We start from the raw sequence: 21,695 nt of genomic DNA, 5'->3' as shown, positions 1-21,695 counted from the left end.
AAAGAAACCTTATTTAACAGTTGAAGGAATTTGGGGGAATAAATCTACACTCGTAATTAAATCCCTCCGCCAAGCGACCTGTTCATGAGCAGCAGGTTGCTAGGCAACGTATCATGGGCGTGATTTTCTGTGTTATGGCGCATTAATATGTTAATCTGTGAGTGACGCGGCTCCCAGGTTTGTTTGTGGACACACCGTGTAGTTTAAACGTTGACTTTAATGTGCTGATTTGTTTTTGTTTGTTTTTTTGGGGGGGGGGGCAATAGAGACATTTACATCTCTTATGATATCAATTTTATTTAATGAAATGTTTTTTTTTAAGATAAGTGAAAAATAGACCGAACCGTCTTTTCCTTTCTGCCATTGATTAACGGGCAAACGTTTTTTTTTTTAAACGAGCTAAGTGAACACAGCCACATCATCCTTTAAGCTAGCTGTGAGGCTAACGCCCCCCCCCCCCCGTCCTCTCCATCTCCCCCCCCCCCGCAGCATCCCGTCCTCCCGTCGTTTCCCTGAGTCATCGCGGAGCACCGGCGGTCTGCGGGAGGACTTCTTTATCTTAACGGTTCTCGTCCTTCTGATGACCCACGTGGGTCCGAGCTGCCACGACATGACAGGTGAGAAGAACACACCTTTTTATCGGCGTATTCCCGTTAAATGTCCACGGAACGGGGTTCCTGATGTACGCGGAGGTGCACACCTAGTTCCTAACGGACGGGCTGATGCTACATTTATATTTAATGCTGCGATGCGTCCTGTACATTTAAAACAACAATGTCACCTCTAAAATAGCAAAGCATCCAGCGTCCTGGTTATATATATATATATATATATATATATATATATATATTATTGATCTTCCATTGTTATGTGTGCGGATAAAGCCTTTAAATCTGCATTGCTTACTCAAATACAGTGATGAATTACTGCTTTCCTTACAGTTTATAGTACTCTATGTGAGTGATATTTAAAATAAATAAATATGGGTGTATTGTGCGTACATTTAGTCTTGGATGCATAACATGTTCTTTTTAGTCGTCTTTCTGAGCTAAGTGTTTTTTTATGGTGTTATTAAAATGTTATTTAACTATGGCATCATTAGTGTCACATTCTATAAATTCTATAAAAATTCAGCTGATTCATCTCATGCATGATGTCACTTTTGACTCACATTTGCATGTATTTGAATATTCAATAAGTGTGTTATTGCAGCTGTGTGCACTTTGCAAAATAAAAACATGGCGGGAAGGGGGGGGGGGGTCACGCTGACCCCTGACCCCTGAGGCGCCATGGGGTCATTTATAGCACTCGGACGCCATTTAAAGATTTTCTAGCTTTACATAATTTTTAGGTCTGCTGGCGGCAAAGCGTGAATCACGTCTTGACTGTTCTCCCCCCCCCCCCCCCATCACAGCACTGGCCCCGCCTCCCGCACCGCTGACCACCAGTAGGAACTCATCTCCCGCTCGATCCCCGACCAATCACAGCGGCCCTCCAGGTACAACTTCTAATCTCTCAACGCCGTTTAAAGTTAGCAAAATTAGCGACGTGAAGGATGAAGGGTCCCTTCATGTGATGATGATGATGATGATTGTGACAAAGTGAAGGATGAAGGGTCCCTTCATGTGATGATGATGATGATGATTGTGACAAAGTGAAGGATGAAGGGTCCCTTCATGTGATGATGATGATGATGATTGTGACAAAGTGAAGGATGAAGGGTCCCTTCATGTGATGATGATGATGATGATTGTGACAAAGTGAAGGATGAAGGGTCCCTTCATGTGATGATGATGATGATGATTGTGACAAAGTGAAGGATAAAGGGTCCCTTCATGTGATGATGATGATGATGATTGTGACAAAGTGAAGGATGAAGGGTCCCTTCATGTGATGATGATGATGATGATTGTGACAAAGTGAAGGATGAAGGGTCCCTTCATGTGATGATGATGATGATGATTGTGACAAAGTGAAGGATGAAGGGCCCCTTCATGTGATGATGATGATTGTGACAAAGTGAAGGATAAAGGGTCCCTTCATGTGATGATGATGATGATGATGGTTGTGACAAAGTGAAGGATGAAGGGTCCCTTCATGTGATGATGATGATGATAAACCAAAGGATGAAGTGTTGCTTCATGTGATGATGATGATGATAAACTAAAGGATGAAGTGTTGCTTCATGTGATGATGATGATGATAAACCAAAGGATGAAGTGTTGCTTCATGTGATGATGATGATGATAAACTAAAGGATGAAGTGTTGCTTCATGTGATGATGATGATGATAAACTAAAGGATGAAGTGTTGCTTCATGTGATGATGATGATGATGATGATGATGATGATGAGCGATTACAGACAGAAGCAACACTCTAAAGCCTTTATTACTTCAGCTTTGTAGCACATAACTATGGTTGCAGTTTCTCTCTGAGATGTGTGAGAATGTGTAGAGAAGAACTCCATTAACGCCCCCCCCCCCCCCCCCCCCCCACGGACCCCCCATGCTCAGAGAAGGAGGAGGTGCTGCGGGACAAGGAGCGCCGCGCCCAGCAGCAGCTGGACCGCTGCGCCGAGGAGCGAGGGAGGAAGATGGAGGTGCAGAAGAGGAAGGAGCAGCAGCGCCGGGCGGCCGCCGGGGAGAAGAGGCGCCAGCAGCAGGAGGCCGAGAAGGTCAGAGGTCACGGCGCGTTAACGCTGTGATGTCACAGCTTTGTTTAATGTTTGGAATGTCGAGAAGCAAAATGCACTTAATGTGTAATAAATCCAGTAGAATCAATGGAGTAAACAACTTCATGAGAAAAAACACACACTAGTCAACATGTTTACGTGCTGCATTGTAATAAATCATAGTTTCATTAATCGCTTGTAGGGTTTGTTGCCACATGGTCACCATGACGATCATCACCATTTAATTCACATATTTTCAGGTGTCATTACACAGAATATATGTATGTATATATAATCAGTTTTATTATCTTTAACTCACACTTAGTTTGACATAAAAATGCAAAAAATAGTCTGACTGTGATAAAATATTCATTATTGAACTAACACAGACATTAATGCATAACAACCTCTCTTAATTAAGGTAAATAGTCTCCTGTTGTTGTTGTTGTTGTTGTTCTGACGGCTCCTTCCTCGGAAACTTTGGCTGTTTTTTCTACAGCAGAATTAAATCCAAAGAGTGAATTTATAATCATTCTTATTAGCTAACGAGGGCATTGATTCTTTGATCCATTTATTGATTTATGCTTGTTATGTGTAACTATACTGTATAACATATACTTATAACATTTATACGCCTTTTAATTATTGTAACCAAAGGGCTCCAATGAACATTCATCATAGATTAAACACTCAAAAAGTTCTATTTACAGTTTAATGCAGGAACTCGTCCTGCTTTTCTTCTCTGATATATCCTCTGCCCCCCCCTGACCTCCCCCCCCGCTCTCCTTTTTAATTCCCTGAGCTGCTCCCTGTTTATGCGGTTTGTGAGTGACTCTGCATTCAGCAACCCCCCCTCACCAAAAAGAGGTTTCCATCCTCTCTCTATTTATATATATATATATATATATATATATATATATATATATATATATATATATATATATATATATATATATATTTGTGTGTATGACAAACATGGCAGAAGAAGCTAAAGAACCAGAATGTGGTTGTAAATAAGATTTGTTGTTATCAATGATAAATATAATATATATAAACTCAAACAATTGAATATCTACAGTATAATATCGTGAAGTGAATGAAAATGAACAATATTGTGTTGTTGTTGCGGCTTGTGCGTATTTCACAGTATGTTACACTGTGTGTGTGGACACATGAGGCAGAAGAAGGTGGAGGGGGAGGGAGATAAAACACTATTATCAATATCCAATCCACCAGTCTGTGTGTGTGGGGGGGTCTCTGTCCCCTCCCCCCTCACTAAACTGCTCTGTGAGAGGGCGGGGTGAACGATATGTGAGGTGGGAAGAGAGGGTGAGTCAGTGTTACCTAGAGACAGAGAGAGAGAGACTGAGAGGGAGAGAGAGAGAGAGAGAGACAGAGAGAGAGAGAGAGAGAGAGAGAGAGAGAGAGAGAGAGACACTGAGAGGGAGAGAGAGAGAGAGAGAGAGAGAGAGAGAGAGACACTGAGAGGGAGAGAGAGAGAGAGAGAGAGAGAGAGAGAGAGACACTGAGAGGGAGAGAGAGAGAGAGAGAGAGAGAGAGAGACTGAGAGGGAGAGAGAGAGAGAGAGAGAGAGAGAGAGAGAGAGAGACACTGAGAGGGAGAGAGAGAGAGAGAGAGAGAGAGAGAGAGACACAGAGAGAGAGTCATGCATCACTGAGTGACAGCCGAGGCAGCCATCGAGCGTCCGGTCCGCCGCCAGCAGACACACAGGCGAAACGCGAGTGCGATGGAGGACGGAGGGGCGAGGCTGCTGCATGCGGTAACCATGGCGCAGCCGTCTCCGTGCGCATCGCCGGGCTCCCGTCGCCGTAGCGATGGTTCGGTAAGAGAGTCTCTGTTCTTCCCCGTCTCGGAACGCAACGAGCAGGAGAGGCTGGAGGCCCTGGTCCGCCGGAGAGCTGGAGGCGCCGAGAGACGAGGAGGAGGAGGAGGAGGAGGAGGAGGAGGAGGGGGGGGGGAGGCTCGAGACCACCTGGACAACAGGCCTAAGCGCTGGACCTGGGGAGGACCGCCTGACGGAGTGGAGGGTGAGTACCATGATGTCAGTGGTTTGAGATGTAGAACAGGAGAGCATGATGGGGGCAGGGAGGAGAGGTGTTTGAGTGGGGGGGGGGGGGGGGGGGTCTGGAGGGTGGGGGTGGGATGAAAGGGTGGGGACGACAACGCGGTGGAGGACGTGTGATGAGGACAGAGGAGAAGAAAGGAGAAGGAAAAGGGTGTGGAGGCTGCAATGCAGGAGCTGCTTTGTGTGCAAACCTCACAGCGTGTGTGTGTCTGTGTGTGTGTTTCTGGTGTGTGTGTTTGTTTGTGCGTGTGCGGGCGTTTGTGTGTGTGTGTGTGTGTGTGTGTGTGTCTGTGTCTGTGCTGTCAGACACATTGAAGCTGGTGTTGGCGTGTGGTCTTTGGTTGAAATCAGCCACAGGTGTGTGTTTGTGTGTGAGTGTGTGTGTCTGCATGTGTACGCTGCTGCTCCATAGCCCCCCCCCCCCCCCCCATCCCCTCCCTCGAGCTAGGAGGCCGCTCTGATTTACAGTTACACACCTAACCTTGAAGGCACCGCTGACACAAACAGGGACACCATTGGTCCGCCTCCTCTTCGCCTCCTCCCTGTCTCCTCCTCGCCTCCCCCTTGCCTCCTCGTCTCCTCCCCCTTTCATCACTAGGGTTGGGTGTGTTCAGGCACACGGGTTAGCACCGTATCGTCCCCTCTTATCACCAGCTGGGTGAGGCTCCCCGTCCTGCGGCGCGTTCACAACGCCATCAATAATTCACGGGCCGGCGTGGCGCTGACCCCGGATCAGGGTCGACCCGGCAGCCCGTCGGCCCACTGGCAGAGAGCTGCTCTGGGATCAGCCGAGTGCTCACTGCAGCAGAAACAGCTGCAGCTCGTCTTACAGCTCCACTCGGCTGAAGGACAGGCACTGTGTGTGTGTGTGTGTGTGTGTGTGTGTGTGTGTGTGTGTTTCTCCAGGTCCAATGAACTCCACTTTTAGAATTAAATATAAAGCCTGCCTGTTTATCTGGAAGTTCGATCCCTCTCGGCAGCACTTTCTAAATCATTTATGGGTTCAGGTGAATTTTGTTCTTAAATACTGAAGGAAATATTTATTAATAATAATAATAATAATAATATCAGGCATAAATCAACCAGCTGTATCCTACTGATTCACATTTTTCTGTAGTCTTTTTTTCTCTGCTGGAACCATTGAAACAACCTTTTATAGGTCAGAGGTCAGAGGTCAGCGTCGTTCATGGTTCCCTGAGGATGCAGCATGGGGCAGACATTCGTGCTCTCTGGGATAACACGACCTCACCTGTTGTCTCTTTTTGACGGGTCACTTCCTGCGAGTGTGTAACGCTTTGCTTTTCTCCGCTCTTGCTTCACCTGTTGCCCAGGTAACCCTAAGACCCCGCCCTGCCCTGCCATTGTCTCCGCTCTGTCCAATGAGCTTCCTGCTGCTTCCTCCAGCGCCAGACAATCCCGTAACGGTACAGATCACATGACTCTGTGTGCCTCGCCCCCCCCCCCCCCCCCCTCCCCGCATGCCTCTGTCCCGTCGGCTGCTTCACCCCCCCCCTGTGTCCACGCGTCTGATCCCCTTCATCTCAGTGCTGCACACACGTCAGATGTGATGATTCCATCTGCTTAAAACGCTTATTGCTTTAAAAACGTCAGTAAACATGCACACGCGTGTAAATGTGCAAAGATTACAGAGTCAGGGACCCATCAATCATGTTAATAGGTTGGTTTGAGATGAAATAAAGACTTTATTACAGGTGTGCAGTGAGCTTTAGTTATGTTCATTAAACTGACTTCTTCCACTCTCTCCCACTCGTGTCAGTTTACAGGCGATGATGAAGAGAAACAAGAGATTAGTGAGGCTTTTTTTAAATGATTTTTAATGTTACTAATTGTAAAAGTTGTTATTTAACACAAGATGAAACATTGAGGCAAAGAAATCCAGACAAAGAATGAATTTATTTCCTTAAGACAAAGAAATCTGTGACCTCCAACACTCACTGTGTGTTTACACTGTGTCTCTGTGTGTCCATGTGTGTGTGTGTGTGTGTCCATGTGTGTGTGTGTGTCCATGTGTGTGTGTGTGTCCATGTGTGTGTGTGTGTGTGTGTCCATGTGTGTGTGTGTGTGTTCATGTGTCAACACAGGGAAACCTTGGTGCTATTGTTCATCATTTACATCAACGGTTCACAGTATTTCTACTTCTCCTGTGTGGCTAATGATGTCTGGTCCTCTGCCCCCCCCCAAACACACACACACACACACACAATCCCACCTCCTTTTCACAACAAAGGGCTGCTCCACTTCCTGTCTTCCTGGCCCAAGGCCGTGTTCTGTGGTGCTTTGGAATCATCCTCAGCAGGGAGCTCTGCACACACACACACACACACACACACACACACACACACACACACACACACACACACACACACACACACACACACACACACACACCGTAGCAGACATTCACCCTGTAGCTGTCTGTGGGACTTATTCCACAACCCGCTCCATCACATCAACACACACTAACCAATGATTCCACTCTGTTATTCAGAAGCAGCCATGTTTCTTTTCTCACTTTTTGTTTTAGATCTAAACCAAATGAAAACTCTTGCTGCCTGATATGTAAGCGCTAACCACGCATTCTTTGGGGGGGGGGGGGGTCGTGTCCCCCACCAATATATAGCAGAAAATCTGTCTAATATATGTCCTCCTTTCATGAACCCTGCCAATGGATCGGTCTCTTGTTATGTCTTATTTATTTTCAATTCATTTCTGTTTTTTAAGAAAAACACAAGTGTGTGAACCTCCTAATTGAACGCTCGTGTGATTTTGTTTGAGACCAACTTGCGTCGTTCGGCGTTGTCATGGTTACCTATCCCCTTTTCCTCAGTCAGTTGAGAGCAAAGAAGGTGACGTTAGGAAACGTTAGTTAACTCGTTGGAGTGATGGAGGATCTGAGGATGTTTAAGCAAATAAAGAGTAGCCTCATAAACGATTCGAATGGTCAATGTAGTCCTTGAAACTATGTTTTAAATGTGTGAATTTTCATATACAAATATAGAATTGTTGGCAATGCACTTAACATAAAAATGTGGGGAAGGGTATTTATTTGGGCCCCCCCCCCAAGGTCTAAACCATGGTTACGCCCTTGCTGATATGAGATTGTTATTATTTGATAGAATTCACGCGTGTTGCAGACTGTATAAAAGGATCAAAGTAATCAGGTCACAGTGTGTGGAGGCTGCCGCGGTGCCTTCAGGGGCCGTAGGAAACCCCCCCCCCGCGGCGTTGTGCTGCTCCGTTTGCGCCTCACGTCGCCACCGAAGGCCGATCGATCACCGGGTTCATCGGGCCATTTGCGCTTCGTGAACGCGACAACTACGTCATCCACGGCGGCAGTGGGGGCCTTTGATTCGCTGTCATCTCCGCGCGCGGCGTGAAGTGATCATTGTTTCTGTTTTTTCTAATCAGTGAGTGACTTCCTGTCTCCGCCCGGCATGGATCAGCCAATCAGCAAGCAGCTCTCCAACTCGTCAGCTGCCGTCCTCTCGCCAGAGAGAGGTGAGAGATATTCATATATTTATGTATCTATCATAAATAATATATCATTTACAAACGGTAATACTATACAAACTAGTGCTAATTAGTGGTCACTATTATTATTTCATTGATAATTAGCATTTATTAATAAATTATTTTTCTGTTTTGAAAACGGGGTGAAATGAATTGCTTTATTAATTTGGATTATATGAAATATTACATTTCACTCAACAATACAAGGATTAACGCACTAAATACACAAATCTCTCAGAATTGAAGGAAAAGGAAGAAAGCTTCTCTTCTCTTTTATTTGTTTGGTTGTTTTTCTCACATCGTATCCACATTACTGTGTATATGCGTATTGTGTGTGATGTGTGTGTCTGTGTGTGTGTTGTTGTGTGACCCGTCAGTGTCTTTTGTGTCCCATCGAACAGCTTCCCCCAGCAACCACAGACCGAACAGAAGTTCCTCCAACCGCAGGAGCATCGCTGGAGTCCCTGAGGACACGTCCAGAGGCAAAGGATCCACGGTCAGACACACAAACACACACACACACACACACAAGTCTTTTATAAAATATCACAGTTTATTTTTCTTCATAACGTGTTTTCTTGGTTTTATTTGTTTGGTGACCTGCAGGGCGAAAACCTCAACACACCGAACCGCAGTAGTTCCTTCAGGGGCAACAGCAAGGGCCCCGCTACACCCAAACGGTACAACACACACACACACACACACCCAAATGGTACAACACACACACACACACACACACACACACACACACACACACACCCAAATGGTACAACACACACACACACACACACACACACACACACACACACAGGCCTCACCTGGCTCTCCTGGTCTTCAGGGTGAGGTCAAACAGGAGTCGGGCCCAGTCGCCCTGCTCCCCCGGCCAGTACCCCCCCTCCCCTCTGCGGCACAGGGCCACCACCCCCGGCGCCGACGACAGGGGTCACCCCGAGGTCAAAGGTCACAGCACCCTGGAGAGGAAAGGCACCAAATCTGAGACCTCGGAGAAAAAGATCCCCAAATCCACCAGCAAAGAACTGAATGCAGGTAAAAAGGGTGTTTTCATTATTAATGAGTGTAGCTAATTCACTCATTATATTAATGAGCTGTGATTGGTGCTCCTTGTCTCCGCCCCACAGAGTCCCCGGGGACGCCGACAGGACGCAGCGTCGGCGGGACGACGGATGCTGAGGAGGCGTCCCGCCTGCTGGCCGAGAGGAGGCGCCTGGCCCGCATCCAGAAGGAGCAGGAGGAGAGACAGCGGGTGGAGGAGGAGAGGTGGGCGGAGCTATGCTTTTATTTGACTTTATTAAGTCCCTCCTTCAGCTTCTCCACCTCGCTGCTCCGTCTTTGTCTGTGATTTGTAGACTTGTCAGAAGAAGCAGCAAAACATTAGTTTATATTCATGGAGAAGATAATAATAATAATAACATTTATGTATTAATATTCACACTCGCATGTTTCTTTCATTCCTTTTGGTCTGAAGACAATAACATGGTTGTAATGTTGCTATATACTTCTTTATAATATAATATTTAACAGTTAGAATGACCACAGCTTTATGATCTGATACATTTTAACTGTACATTTTGTCATTTTTCCTGCTGTTACATAACATTTTGTCCTAAATGACGCCCCTCAGGCTGAAGGCCGAGGAGGAGCAGAGGAGGCAGCAGGAGGCGAAGGAGAGGCAGGAGAGGGCGGCGCTGCAGGCCGAGGAGGAGAAGGCGAGGCGGGAGGAGGAGAGGAGGAACCGGGAGGACGAGGAGAGGCGGCAGAAGGAGCAGAGGTGGAAGGACATGCAGGACCAGCTGGACAGAGAGGTGCATTCATTCATTCATTCATTCATTCATTCATTCATGTGTTGTTTCATTATCATTCATTAGAATCACTGTGTTCTTCTATGGAGTCAAACTTCCTCTTTTGAGGTGCAGGGGGCAGGAGGTGTAGCTGAGCGGGTGGTGTTTCTGTGCCAGGGGGCAGGAGGTGTAGCTGAGCGGGTGGTGTTTCTGTGCCAGGGGGCAGGAGGTGTAGCTGAGCGGGTGGTGTTTCTGTGCCAGGGGGCAGGAGGTGTAGCTGAGCGGGTGGTGTTTCTGTGCCAGGGGGCAGGAGGTGTAGCTGAGCGGGTGGTGTTTCTGTGCCAGGGGGCAGGAGGTGTAGCTGAGCGGGTGGTGTTTCTGTGTCAGGGGGCAGGAGGTGTAGCTGAGCGGGTGGTGTTTCTGTGCCAGGGGGCAGGAGGTGTAGCTGAGCGGGTGGTGTTTCTGTTTCAGAGGGAGGAGGCCGTGCTGAGAGCCCAGAGGGAGGCGGAGAGGAAGAGGCAGGAGAGGGAGCTGCTCCACATCCAGGAGGAGCAGGAGAGGCTGCAGAGGAAGAAGGTACCGAGGTCTTCTTCACCTGGGTGGGGTTGAATTGGACCTCTTTGACCTCTGACCTCTCTTGTGTTGCCCAGAGGATCGAGGAGATCATGAAGAGAACGAGGAAGAGCGAAGCGGAGCCTCTGTGTGGTGCAGCAGGTGAAGCTTCTCTTGCTTTCTGCTATTTATCCTGTTTTTATCTTCTCTGATAACATCCCACCTTTTGATGCCCTCTGTGTGTCTGCAGCCGCGGTCCTGTCAGAGGACGAGGCCCCCCCGACTCCAGCCGAGGCCCCCGTCATCCTGCTGGGACCCCTGGAGAATAAGAGCTTTGTGGACGAGCTGTCTGACGGAGTCCAGTCCATGGACGTCAGGTGAGCGTCTTTGTCTTTGCTTCTGTCCCTGGTGTCGTCTCAGGTGACGCTGTATACGTTTGGGATAGAAACCTGTCAATCAGTGTGAAGCCCCGCCCCTAAAGCGTCCCCTGCTTCATGGTCTGTTTGACTCCATCATTCACTAAATGAACATCATGCTGCATTGAAGAAGACTTGAAACTAGAGACTGAGACCATAAACTCATGTTTACAATGTTTACTGAGGGAATAAATCAAGAGAGAAGTAGAGTCATTTCCTCATAGACGTCTATGGGAGCAGAGGAGTCGCCCCCTGCTGGTCACTACACAGAAGTAGAGTCATTTCCTCATAGACGTCTATGGGAGCAGAGGAGTCGCCCCCTGCTGGTCACTACACAGAAGTAGAGTCATTTCCTCATAGACGTCTATGGGACCAGAGGAGTCGCCCCCTGCTGGTCACTACACAGAAGTAGAGTCATTTCCTCATAGACGTCTATGGGACCAGAGGAGTCGCCCCCTGCTGGTCACTACACAAAAGTAGAGTCATTTCCTCATAGACGTCTATGGGACCAGAGGAGTCGCCCCCTGCTGGTCACTACACAAAAGTAGAGTCATTTCCTCATAGACGTCTATGGGAGCAGAGGAGTCGCCCCCTGCTGGTCACTACACAGAAGTAGAGTCATTTCCTCATAGACGTCTATGGGACCAGAGGAGTCGCCCCCTGCTGGTCACTACACAAAAGTAGAGTCATTTCCTCATAGACGTCTATGGGAGCAGAGGAGTCGCCCCCTGCTGGTCACTACACAGAAGTAGAGTCATTTCCTCATAGACGTCTATGGGACCAGAGGAGTCGCCCCCTGCTGGTCACTACACAGAAGTAGAGTCATTTCCTCATAGACGTCTATGGGACCAGAGGAGTCGCCCCCTCTTCCATCTCACATCTCCTCATCATCAAAAACCATTGAAATGTAGAACGACTCTGAATTAATAAGACGTCCTGTCTCTGTCACCATTGTGTCGTTAAGTTCTCCATCTGTCTCCATCAGTCCAGTTTCCAGGGACGAGCAGCCCAGCGTCCACGAGTTCTCCCCGCTCGCCGAGGGGCCTGAAAGCTGCACCCTGGAGCACCTCATGGACCTTGAGGCCCCCGCCTACCCCAAGCTGCAGGCCGGCAGCGGGGTGGGGGACCTCAACAAGAACCTTCTGATCCAAGCCTACAGCGTCGCCTCCGAGTCCTCCCAGCTCATCCACAGCGTCGGGCCCAGCAAGCTGGACGTCCAGTAGCCAGGTAGGGACCTTCTGGTATATTTTATGTATATTTACAGATGTATATGTATTATGGATAACAGATTCGATCAGTTCTATATTCTCTCTCTCGCTCAGGAGCCGGCCGGTTTCCATGGAAACGGGAGGAGCAGCCCTCCTCCGCCTGCAGCGCCACGATCAACGTTTCACCCGAGGAGTTGACGCAGAGCGACTACCTTCACGCCTCCGGCCACATGGAGGCAGACGGGCGACGGCCCCCCCCCCCCCCCCCCACCACACACACACACTCAGATTAGAGTAAAGTAGAGAGAGGAGGAAGCTGCTCCACTTGAGTTCAGAGTCAACTGAGTAAATTGTGCTTGTTATCAGTCTTGTTTTTCTTAGTTTGATCTCTTGACTCTAAAATCCTTCCTTTATCCAACAGTTAAGAAAACAAACCTTATATTCAGCATAGTGTGTATATATATATACATACAGTATATATACCATACATTCTACTGTATCTCCCTACATCATAGTCTGATACAGGTTACCAGATCATTTGAATGTTCTTGTTAAAAAGATGAAGGACCTTCTCCTCTTCCTCGCTCTTCCTCCTCCTGGGGGAGCTGCATTCGTCCGTCTGCTGCACCTCAACCTGTAACTCAAAGCATCTCATCGCTGCTCCTTGTCGGCCTCTGTAAATAGCCCTGTGCGGGTGGGCGAGTCTGTTGCAGTTCATGTGGGGGGGTTGGTGCTCGTAGTCTGTTCACTTGACAAAAACATAAAAAGCTGCTGTAGATTTACTGTCATCGACCACCCATAATCCCCCCCCCCTTAGCCCTTAGCCCTTAGCCCTTAGCCCTTAGCCCTTAGCTCTTAGCTCTTAGCTCGTGCTCGGCTTTGTTTTGCGTCCTGCAGGTGGGGGTACATGTTGTGGCGTTGTGTATCTGACTGTAACCCCGCTAGGTGCAGCTTCATCATGTGTGTCACTGCTCCCCCCCCACACACACCCCCACGCTGCTGAGGCATACCCCCCCCCCCCCTGAAGGGCCCCCGGAGGAGGAGACACAGGGAGGCCGCCAGGCGAAAGCATGGGCCGGGGGGGGCGAGTCCCTCACCAAACTCATGTTTCATTCTTTAGTTTATAACCAGCCACAAACCAAACTACACATTTCTGACTCTTTAAGGATGTTTTTTTTACTGGGGTTTCATTTTAATGTCTCTCTTTATATTCTAAATCGTTTGTTGAGTTGTTTTGCTCAGAATGGTCTGACGTCCCACGGCATCGTGGTCCCACGTGTGTCATCTATTACATTCCTTTGGTGCTTTTAACATTTAATTCACTGTCCTAAATATTTGGATGAGCCTTAAAAAAAGAAACACACACAGAATCTACTCAGACTTCTTCTTTTAAATACATCGTCCACACGTGCAGAAATATCTCTGAAGGCGTCCTCAGTCACAGGGACAGCGTTCCCTCATCACCGCGGCAACCTTCGGCACATTCTCGTTGTTATTCCTCCATATTGGGCTGAAGCTCATCATTCTTCGGGTGCCCCCCCCCCCCCCCCCTTGTATATGAAGTTAAAAATAAAGGACATGTTTATGCGATTATTATAGAACTCTGTCACACTGCAGCTTGGTGGAATATATCATTGTAGATGTGGTGCATGGAAACCTGCTGAAACAGAACAATAAACTTCATCCAGCCGTCGCCGAGACGGATTGATAAAAAATGGCAAACTGACACTTTGGGTTTGAGGAAACAAGAAAAGAGTCAAAAATGTCAAAGATGTTTAGTCTTTGACATTTGTAATAAGGGACTTGTGAAATGACAAATGTGTGTAGAGCTTAATGCAGCCACTTTTATTTATCATTATATCTCACTGTGTGTCGACTTTATGCTGCACTGAAATTAAAACTGAACTGTAAAACTGAAGTGAATCGTTGTTTGTGTTTTTACATCCTGCACAGAGTAATTCATCTGAAGATAGTAGGAGCTTCATTGTATCGGCTGTTTATTTAGCCTTTCAGCTTTCAAAATATCAATATGTGGTAGTTATTGACTTTGATCGATCAAAACCTCATTCATTATAAATATTTGAGAACAAATAAGTTGAATTTGAATTATGATTGAAATTTACTATTTTTCTCACGCCGATATCAAAATGACTGGGTTGAATTTAATCTTTTTGACTTCTACAATTTACAGCTTTCCATCCTTTTTAATAAAAATAAAATAATTTATAACCTTACATATGTGAAGCGTTATCTGAAGACAAGTGCAGTTACATTTAATATTTGAATATAAATGTTGCCTCAACACGCAAAGTACTAAAAGCTGAGGTGTTGAACTTAAATTCACCACAAATGCAGGGATACAGAGGAAGACATGGTGGTTAAATCTTAGCCAATAGCTGAACAGAAAATCATTTTCAAAATAATTTGAGTTCCGTATATTGTAATTGATACTGAACAGCTAGAAGAAAGAATGTTCTGTGAATATATTATAATTGTTCATTTTAATATTTCTTCCCATTTTATAGCGTGATGTTTTGCTATTTGTGTGCGCTGGACTGTGGATTTAGACACTACGAGTTTTATTCTGAAAACACCACGACGGAAGCGACGGACTCAGTTTTGTGACGATCACCTCAGCCATGTTTCTTGGGAAGAACAACACATTGGGCTAACTTGGGTTTAAACATAACCTTAACGTTAGCTACTAATAGCGGATTTATTCCACAAGCACGTACCGTTGAATCGCGTGTTTTTCAGTCTGTCCTCGCTTTAGCTTTAGCTAACGTTAGCCGCGGTGACTGGCGCGTAACGAGGACCAAGGTAAAGTCAACTCACGTCAGCTAACGCCAAGTTACGAGACGTTAGCTGCTAACGCTATTTGGCGTCATAAAGAGAATAGTTCGCTCTATTTATTCGGTAATGTTGATGACTCCCGGACAGTTTGGTTAAATGATATAAAGTACCTCTGGGTGCTATGTCACGTACAGTAGCTAGCAATAGCTTTCGGCTAACTTTGTATGCTCCGAAGCTAACGGCTAAGTTGAGGAAGGAGATGTTTGTCAACAAATTCCCCGTAAAATGATCTTTCATCTTTTAACCTCCCACGGAAATTTTGATTAAGTTAACATTCATTATTAGGCTGTCGTTGGATTATTACTGCGATACTGCCAGACGTAACATCTGTATCGAGCTTAGTATTATTTTGTGTGATTAGGAACATGCTAATGTGAAGCTAACGTTAAAGCCCATTAAGACCAAGGTGTCAGTTTCAGTTCAAATGTCAATAGTTATAAGACTTAATATCTTAAAAACAATGGAAACTGTTTCCCTGTGAACTGGTTTCCATGTTTGTACATTCAGCCAAATGAAAACATCTTGAATCATCATCGTGTTAGATTTAAGATTAAAGCTCACTCATAAAATATGAAATCATCAAATTATTCTACAGAATTAAATCTTGAATTAAAACCAGTTCAACGGTTGTAGAAAAATACTTTGAGGCTGAAGGTGACTTAAAATACTAACTGTTTCTAGCATAGTGCATACTTTGGTTAATTCATAGGTTCCATTTAAACTGTTTCCTAAATCGCAAATAAAGCTACAACCTTGTAACAAGCCGTGAGGATAGAAGAGGCTGTTGGGTTGTTCGTCACTTTTGGCAGAAAATAGGCTGTCCAATTCATTTTAATACAAATAATGATCCTGTATTGGGTTAAAAGTGGCTTTTGCTGAGGCTGCATCTTTACACCTCAGAGTAAAAACTGTCCTTTCCTTTAAAGGTTGTCAAATGTCACGACCACGGTCCGGCTCGCCACGATACAGGTAACCAGCTCCAAAGCAACCTGTTTCCTCTCCTTCTGGGTTTGGTTCCTAATGGTTGAAATGCACTTATTGTACGTTGCTTTGGATAAAAGCGTCAGCTAAATGACATGCGACGTAATCATAAAATATTTAGAAAATAAACTAAATCTGCTTTTTGTATACTTGAATGAATGATGTGTAAATGTTGATTTTACGTCTGAGGTTGTGACATAACTTTAATATATTTATTTATCTCTTCAGGAGGTTCCCGTGGGACGAACCGAACTTCAATCCTCCCAAAGCCGTCACAGAACTCGAGGGGAGTCCGTCTGAGAGGAGCCGGCGCTCCCGAGAAGACCTCGAAGAGCACTGGACCTCCTTCAGGGAGGACATGCACCACGAGGCCCAGAGGAGGAGCCCTCCTTTCCCAGAGGACCGGCAGTTTGGGCACCAGCGCCCCGCGAGCCAGGAAGAGTTTTACCGCCGCAGGCTGTCGCCACATCACAGTGTGGCGAGCTTTGATGGAGAGCGAAGGCCTTCCCCTCTGCAGGACGGAGCAGGAGGAAGAGGAAGAGGAGGAAGAGGAGGAGAGAGGCGCAGAGGAGGCTTTAGAGAGCTATTCCAGAGATATGAAAACAGGACCACGTTGTCTCAGTCGCCGCTGAGGCTGGCGAGGGAGACGTTGCCGGCAACGCCGCTGTGTCACTCGGACCACCAGCAGAGGGAGGCGGGGGTCGGCTGGAGGAAAGGGGAGCAGGGCAGAGGCCGGGGGAGGTTCAGGGACCTCAGTCCCGTCGTGAGGTTGCACGACCAAAGAGGGGGAGCAGGTAGGGAGAGAGGAAGGAGGCCCGCACAGGGTCCCAACAGAGAGCGGCGAAGAGAGGACTCCCCTCAGGAGAGGAACCCCGCCTTTAAAAGGCAAAGGAGGGAAATGGATGACGGCGCTCACCTTGGGTAAATTTCAAGCAGAATGCTTTGCAGCACAGTTCGAAAGAGGAAACCAAGAATAACGAGGATTCTCATCTTTCTGATTTCCCTCATAGCGCAAAACCCTTCTTTTGTCACCTCATCTTTCCTTCCTGGTGTAACGCGTAGTCTGCATGGCTTAAACTCTTCCTGCTTTACCTCCTCTCCTGATTCTGTAGAAAAGCTGCATGTGTTAAACAGTTGTTGATGGTTACCGTAGCGATAAGCACGTAGATATTTGATGAGCGCTATGTGAATGAATAACGGCTGAACCGTGTCACCTCCTCTTATGCTGCCACAGGTACAGGGATGAGGAGGACTTTGGGGAGCAGCGTTACTCGGTGGACTCCCCCAGGGACGAGCTCGGAGGAGGCGCCCGGCGCTCGGAGCCGCTCGTCGTGGAGCATGATCACGGCGCGGGGGGGGGGCCGCGGTGGGAACAGTTTGCCGATCGCGGAGATGTCGACCCCGACTTTGACCCCGACTTCAACCGACAGAGGAGCCCCCGCCCGGCCGGCGTCTCCCAGGAGCGCTTTAGGCCGCAGGGCCATCGAGGGGACGCCAGAGGACGCCATTTCCAAGACAGCTGGGGGGACTCTGACTATCACGAAGGCAGGAGGGACCCCGCGCCGCAGGGAGGACCCCCCCCCCCGAGGCACGCGCCCGTGAACCACCGGGGGAGGGGCGCCCCCCTCCCGGCCAGGGGGCAGTCGGGAAGGATTCAGCCGCGCTCACAGTCCTCTCAAGGATACCAAGAGCCTCCCCCAGGGGGGCCGGGGGGGCAGCCCTTCAGGGGAGACGCCTACGAGGACCCCCGGGACGGAGAGCCCGACTGGGCAGACGAAGACGGACCTCAGCAGTGGGAACCCCGCCGGGCCGGAGGCCCCGAGCGGCCCCCCCAGAGGAGCGACTTGGACCCTAAAATGCCCCGGCAGAGGGGGTGGGCCGAGGAGAGAAGAAACCACATGACCGAGGAAACGCTCACCATCAAAGTGGACATGAGCCGACCTGCCAAGAACCACAGGTAGAGTATTATTTCAAATGTGGTTATGAGGGAGGGAGGGGGGAGGGGGGGGGTTCACACTTCTCTCTGAGCTCCTTTGAAAGCCGCAGGAGGAAGAAGAAATGAAGTGGAGCTGGATCTGAAGTGGTTCCTGTGGTCCGGGTTTGGTTCTGCTACAAGGAGGCAAAGCTCGCTGAGGAGATGAAGGAGGAGCCTTTGGGGAAGTGACCTTGTTCTAAAAGGCCCAAAGTGCCGCAACGCGAAGCACAACTTAACGAATGGAGGCCGACAGGAAGCTGCTAGCTGGAGAAGACGACTGGTCAGAGGACAGGATTCAGTCCGAGGACGCTTTAAAACCACAGCGACGTGCGTGAGGACGAGTTTGGACCCGTCTCCTCTGGTGGAACATCACATCCAATCCGTTATATTTATACAGCAAGTTTAAATGAACACAAAGGTTCCCAAAGTGCTGTACAGTAAAATAAACATACTAAATAAATGCATCGACTGTCCTGCTCAGATCAAATATCTGTCCACATAAAACCAACAACCTGCGTACTGTTAAAAGACAAAGGAAAGGGCTGCGTTTTAATATCAGACCGTGAGGAGGCTTCTACGGTGCAACAGAAGAGGCTCCGTCCCTCTGAGCCTGGAACCTTCAGGAGCAGCTGGTCAGCTGACCTGAGATCGGCTGGGTGTGAAGGTGCAGAAGGTCAGAGAGGTACGGTGGGGGGGAGACCGTTTAGAGATTTAAAAGCAAATGAAATACATTCTGAAATGTACAGGCAGTGAAACTAAAATCAGTGAAATGTGCTCAAACCTCCTTGTGCCCGTTAGAAGGTGATCAGCTGCGTTTTGCACCAGTCGAACATGTGCAAGATGATTTCCAGAAGACCTGAACCCGGCTTTGGGCAGAAGGATGTTTGAAGGGACGTTTCTGTAAAGTCCTCAACGCGTCCTGGACCTCGAGAGAAGTCTTTGATCAGGAGTTTCTGGACTGAAAATGGAAGGACGACGTAACTCGTGATCGGAGGGACGAGGAGGTCGTGATTCCCCGACTCGTCTGAACGAAGACGAAGATGTGAATAAGTGGAAGCTTTGTTTTGTGGTTACACCAGTGATCAGAAGTGTTCATGAAGGGTTGAGTGGCAGGAAGCAGGAGACGTGAAGGAGGGAGTAGAGCTTCTGTGGAGGTGACGAGGAGGTGAAGGGTTTGGATTTGGGCCCGCCTCCTTTGGACACAACGCGGGGGGAGGAGTCACAGCAGGTCCACGGTGTGAAGGCCCAGAGGAACCTCTCAGAGCAGCAAGAGAAATCCCCACAGCTGAAGGAAAGGAAGTGAAGACGAGTCGGTCGGAGCCGCTGAGACAAAGATCTCTGACCACCGGTTTCATTTTGATCGTTTGAGAGACGCTGCTGAAGACAAAGCCGTCATGAACAAGAGCCTTCAGCTGAGGACGTCATTGCCATGACGACGAGGGGATCGCAGCCCATTCACTGCCATCAGCAGGAGGACACGTCCGAAATAGGAACGTGTGGAAGGAGGAACGAGGCTGATGGAGGAGAACCTGCAGCGTCAAGTCTGGAACATGAACGAGTCATTTGGGAACAGGAAGCTGTCGACATTCACGTCATCAAAAGGACGGAATGAAAGAATGTCTCCGGCAGGGAAGGAGCATCAAACGGAGGAGGAGGAGGAGGGAAGAAGTGTGACCTTTAACCCCCACGTTCATCTCCCTCTAAAAGAGACGCTTTCACAAACCGCCACAAGGAGGAGACGGAAATACTCGGTGACCCCCAAATACTCCTCGTTTATTTACCTGCTGCGGCTTCTCTGTCACTTTGGTTTTTTTGGATATTAATCTGTTACGTCACATGTCATTTAGCTGATTTCAACCATAAGGAAACAAACTCGGAAGAACAAGAAACAAGAAAGTGTAATTTCATCATTAGATTTATTCATTTTAATCGTTGGACCTGAGGACAGGTGAGTCGGCAGGTAAGGTGCAGATGTTGTCTTTGTTCACCCAGATGTGATGAGTATTTGGGCTCAAGTAATCAAATGGGACGTCAGTACTGCTGCAGTAATAAGGAGGAATCAGTCTTTTTTAGATGTAACCCCCCCCCTCGCCCCCCCCTCCCCCGCAGCTCGCTGTGCACCTCCTCGGACCGCCAGCTCTCATTGGACCTGGTCAACGTGGGCCGCCAGCGGCTGGACTTCCTGCCCATGCTGGAGCATTCTGGGACGTACCGCGAGTCCACCAGCAGCTCCGGCACCTTCGCCCAGGAGATCATCACGCTGGTGCACCAGGTCAAAGGTCAGTGGGGGCAAACACAGGTCATGGTGCACATTTGAGCCACAGATACTTGGTTAAAGCGTTTTCCCCTCTGACCTCAGATCAGTACTTCAGAGGCAACGGGCTCAGCCTCAACCAGCGGTTCTCTGAGCCTCAGAAAGGCGGCTTCCATGAAGACGGCTCGGAGGAGCTGACGCTGGACGAGCGGTTCAGCTCGAACCGGTAGGGACGCCGTCTCTGACCTCTGACCTCTGACCGATATGCTTTCATTGATTGATTTGACTGCAGCATTTTAGTGTTACAGTAACGGGCCTCGTTTGTCCTGCAGAGGCTTCAGCTTGAACCTGAACTCCCTGCTGGACGAGGACGAGCCGCTCTTCTCCCGACTGGAGCCGCTGCAGGTGAGGAGGCTCCGCCCCCCGTCCCCCCCCCCCCCCCCCCCCCCCGCAGGTAGTCCACGACTAACGGATGCGCTTTGACCCTTGATGATGAATTGATGTTGTGCAGCCGGTCCGAGGCCCGGGCGACCTGAGGCACGACCTCGAGAGGAGGAGGCAGGAGAGGCTGGAGGGGGTCAAGGTCACGATATCGGGCAGCAACGTGTCACAGCGCCCCCTGGGGCCCAGCGGGTGAGGTCACACCCCTCATTGCTCCTCTTCATCATCACTCGGATGAAGGGTCCACTCAGGCCCGTGTTATGGAGAACTAAAAGCCCCCCCCCCCCCCCCCCCCCCTCATCCCTACAGCGAGTCGGGCTTCGACTACAGCGACCAGGACCAAGCGTCTCCGATGGAGGACGGGGGCGTCTCCTTCTGGGCCGAGGCGCCGGGCCGGAGACGAGAAGGACCCACGGTGAGCCTCGCAGGCGGGTCATGTGACTCCCATATGGGGGGGGGGGGGGGCTGCTGACTTTAACCCCTTTTGTCTCCGTCCTCAGGGGCCGAGGAGAGGAGGTCCTTACGCCCCCCAGCACAGGAACACTGAGCCCGGGATCCGGCTCGGGCCGATGAGGCATCAGAACCACGGCAGCCACCCCCCAGGTACCGAGGAGACGTTATATAAACATGGGGGGGTCGGCTATGAGACACCTGAGCTGCTCCAAAGCTTCCCCCCCTCTGTTGTTTCTACCTGTCGGTGTGACCTGTATTCCCCTCTGACCTCTGACCCCCTAGGGCCCAGCTGGTGACCGGACCCCCGGTTCTGTCTTTACAACAAAGGAGCAGCCGATTAAGAGATTGTGGCACCAAACTGTGAAGAGCAGCACGCCGACCTATGACCTCATCTCCTCTTTTGTCTCCACAAGTTTTTCTTTCTGATGAATAAAACGTTTTGTCAATTAGATTTTTGTGTCTTTTTATTTAGAT

At 48.8% G+C, this 21,695-nt stretch overlaps 2 protein-coding genes across 6 annotated transcripts; both read left to right on the top strand.

The window, feature by feature from the left end:
* The first annotated feature begins 88 nt into the window (after window positions 1–88).
* map7d2b (MAP7 domain containing 2b) lies at window positions 89–12,416 on the top strand. 5 transcript variants are annotated; one of them, XM_037455389.2, is made up of 17 exons: window positions 89–177; window positions 490–617; window positions 1,415–1,498; window positions 2,515–2,675; window positions 4,561–4,720; window positions 6,090–6,182; window positions 8,188–8,277; window positions 8,667–8,785; window positions 8,896–8,969; window positions 9,128–9,336; window positions 9,429–9,567; window positions 9,932–10,112; window positions 10,560–10,664; window positions 10,739–10,802; window positions 10,891–11,017; window positions 12,021–12,283; window positions 12,379–12,416. In XM_037455389.2, exons 2-16 carry the CDS (start codon window positions 581–583, stop codon window positions 12,277–12,279), a joined length of 1,902 nt encoding a protein of 633 aa, XP_037311286.2. In that variant the 5' UTR covers window positions 89–177; window positions 490–580; the 3' UTR covers window positions 12,280–12,283; window positions 12,379–12,416. The 5 variants fall into 5 exon arrangements, with proteins under 5 accessions (XP_037311286.2, XP_062415176.1, XP_037311287.2 ...); XM_037455390.2 differs by having other exon boundaries at window positions 91–177; window positions 12,042–12,283; XM_062559191.1 differs by having other exon boundaries at window positions 93–177; window positions 8,691–8,785.
* A 2,450-nt stretch (window positions 12,417–14,866) lies between these two features.
* On the top strand, window positions 14,867–21,672 carry zgc:112982 (uncharacterized protein LOC503771 homolog). Its single transcript, XM_037455388.2, has 11 exons — window positions 14,867–15,084; window positions 16,044–16,086; window positions 16,327–17,019; window positions 17,333–18,055; window positions 20,183–20,352; window positions 20,433–20,553; window positions 20,660–20,732; window positions 20,839–20,960; window positions 21,078–21,183; window positions 21,269–21,371; window positions 21,504–21,672. The coding sequence occupies exons 2-11, from the start codon at window positions 16,052–16,054 to the stop codon at window positions 21,515–21,517; spliced, it is 2,160 nt and encodes a 719-aa protein (XP_037311285.2). The 5' UTR covers window positions 14,867–15,084; window positions 16,044–16,051; the 3' UTR covers window positions 21,518–21,672.
* Window positions 21,673–21,695: the final 23 nt, after the last annotated feature.

This window comes from Pungitius pungitius, chromosome 19 (assembly GCF_949316345.1).
Source record: "Pungitius pungitius chromosome 19, fPunPun2.1, whole genome shotgun sequence".
Classification (NCBI taxonomy): Eukaryota; Metazoa; Chordata; class Actinopteri; order Perciformes; family Gasterosteidae; genus Pungitius; species Pungitius pungitius.
Note: the sequence above shows the minus strand (reverse complement) of the source record. Positions and strands in the feature narration are given on the sequence as shown.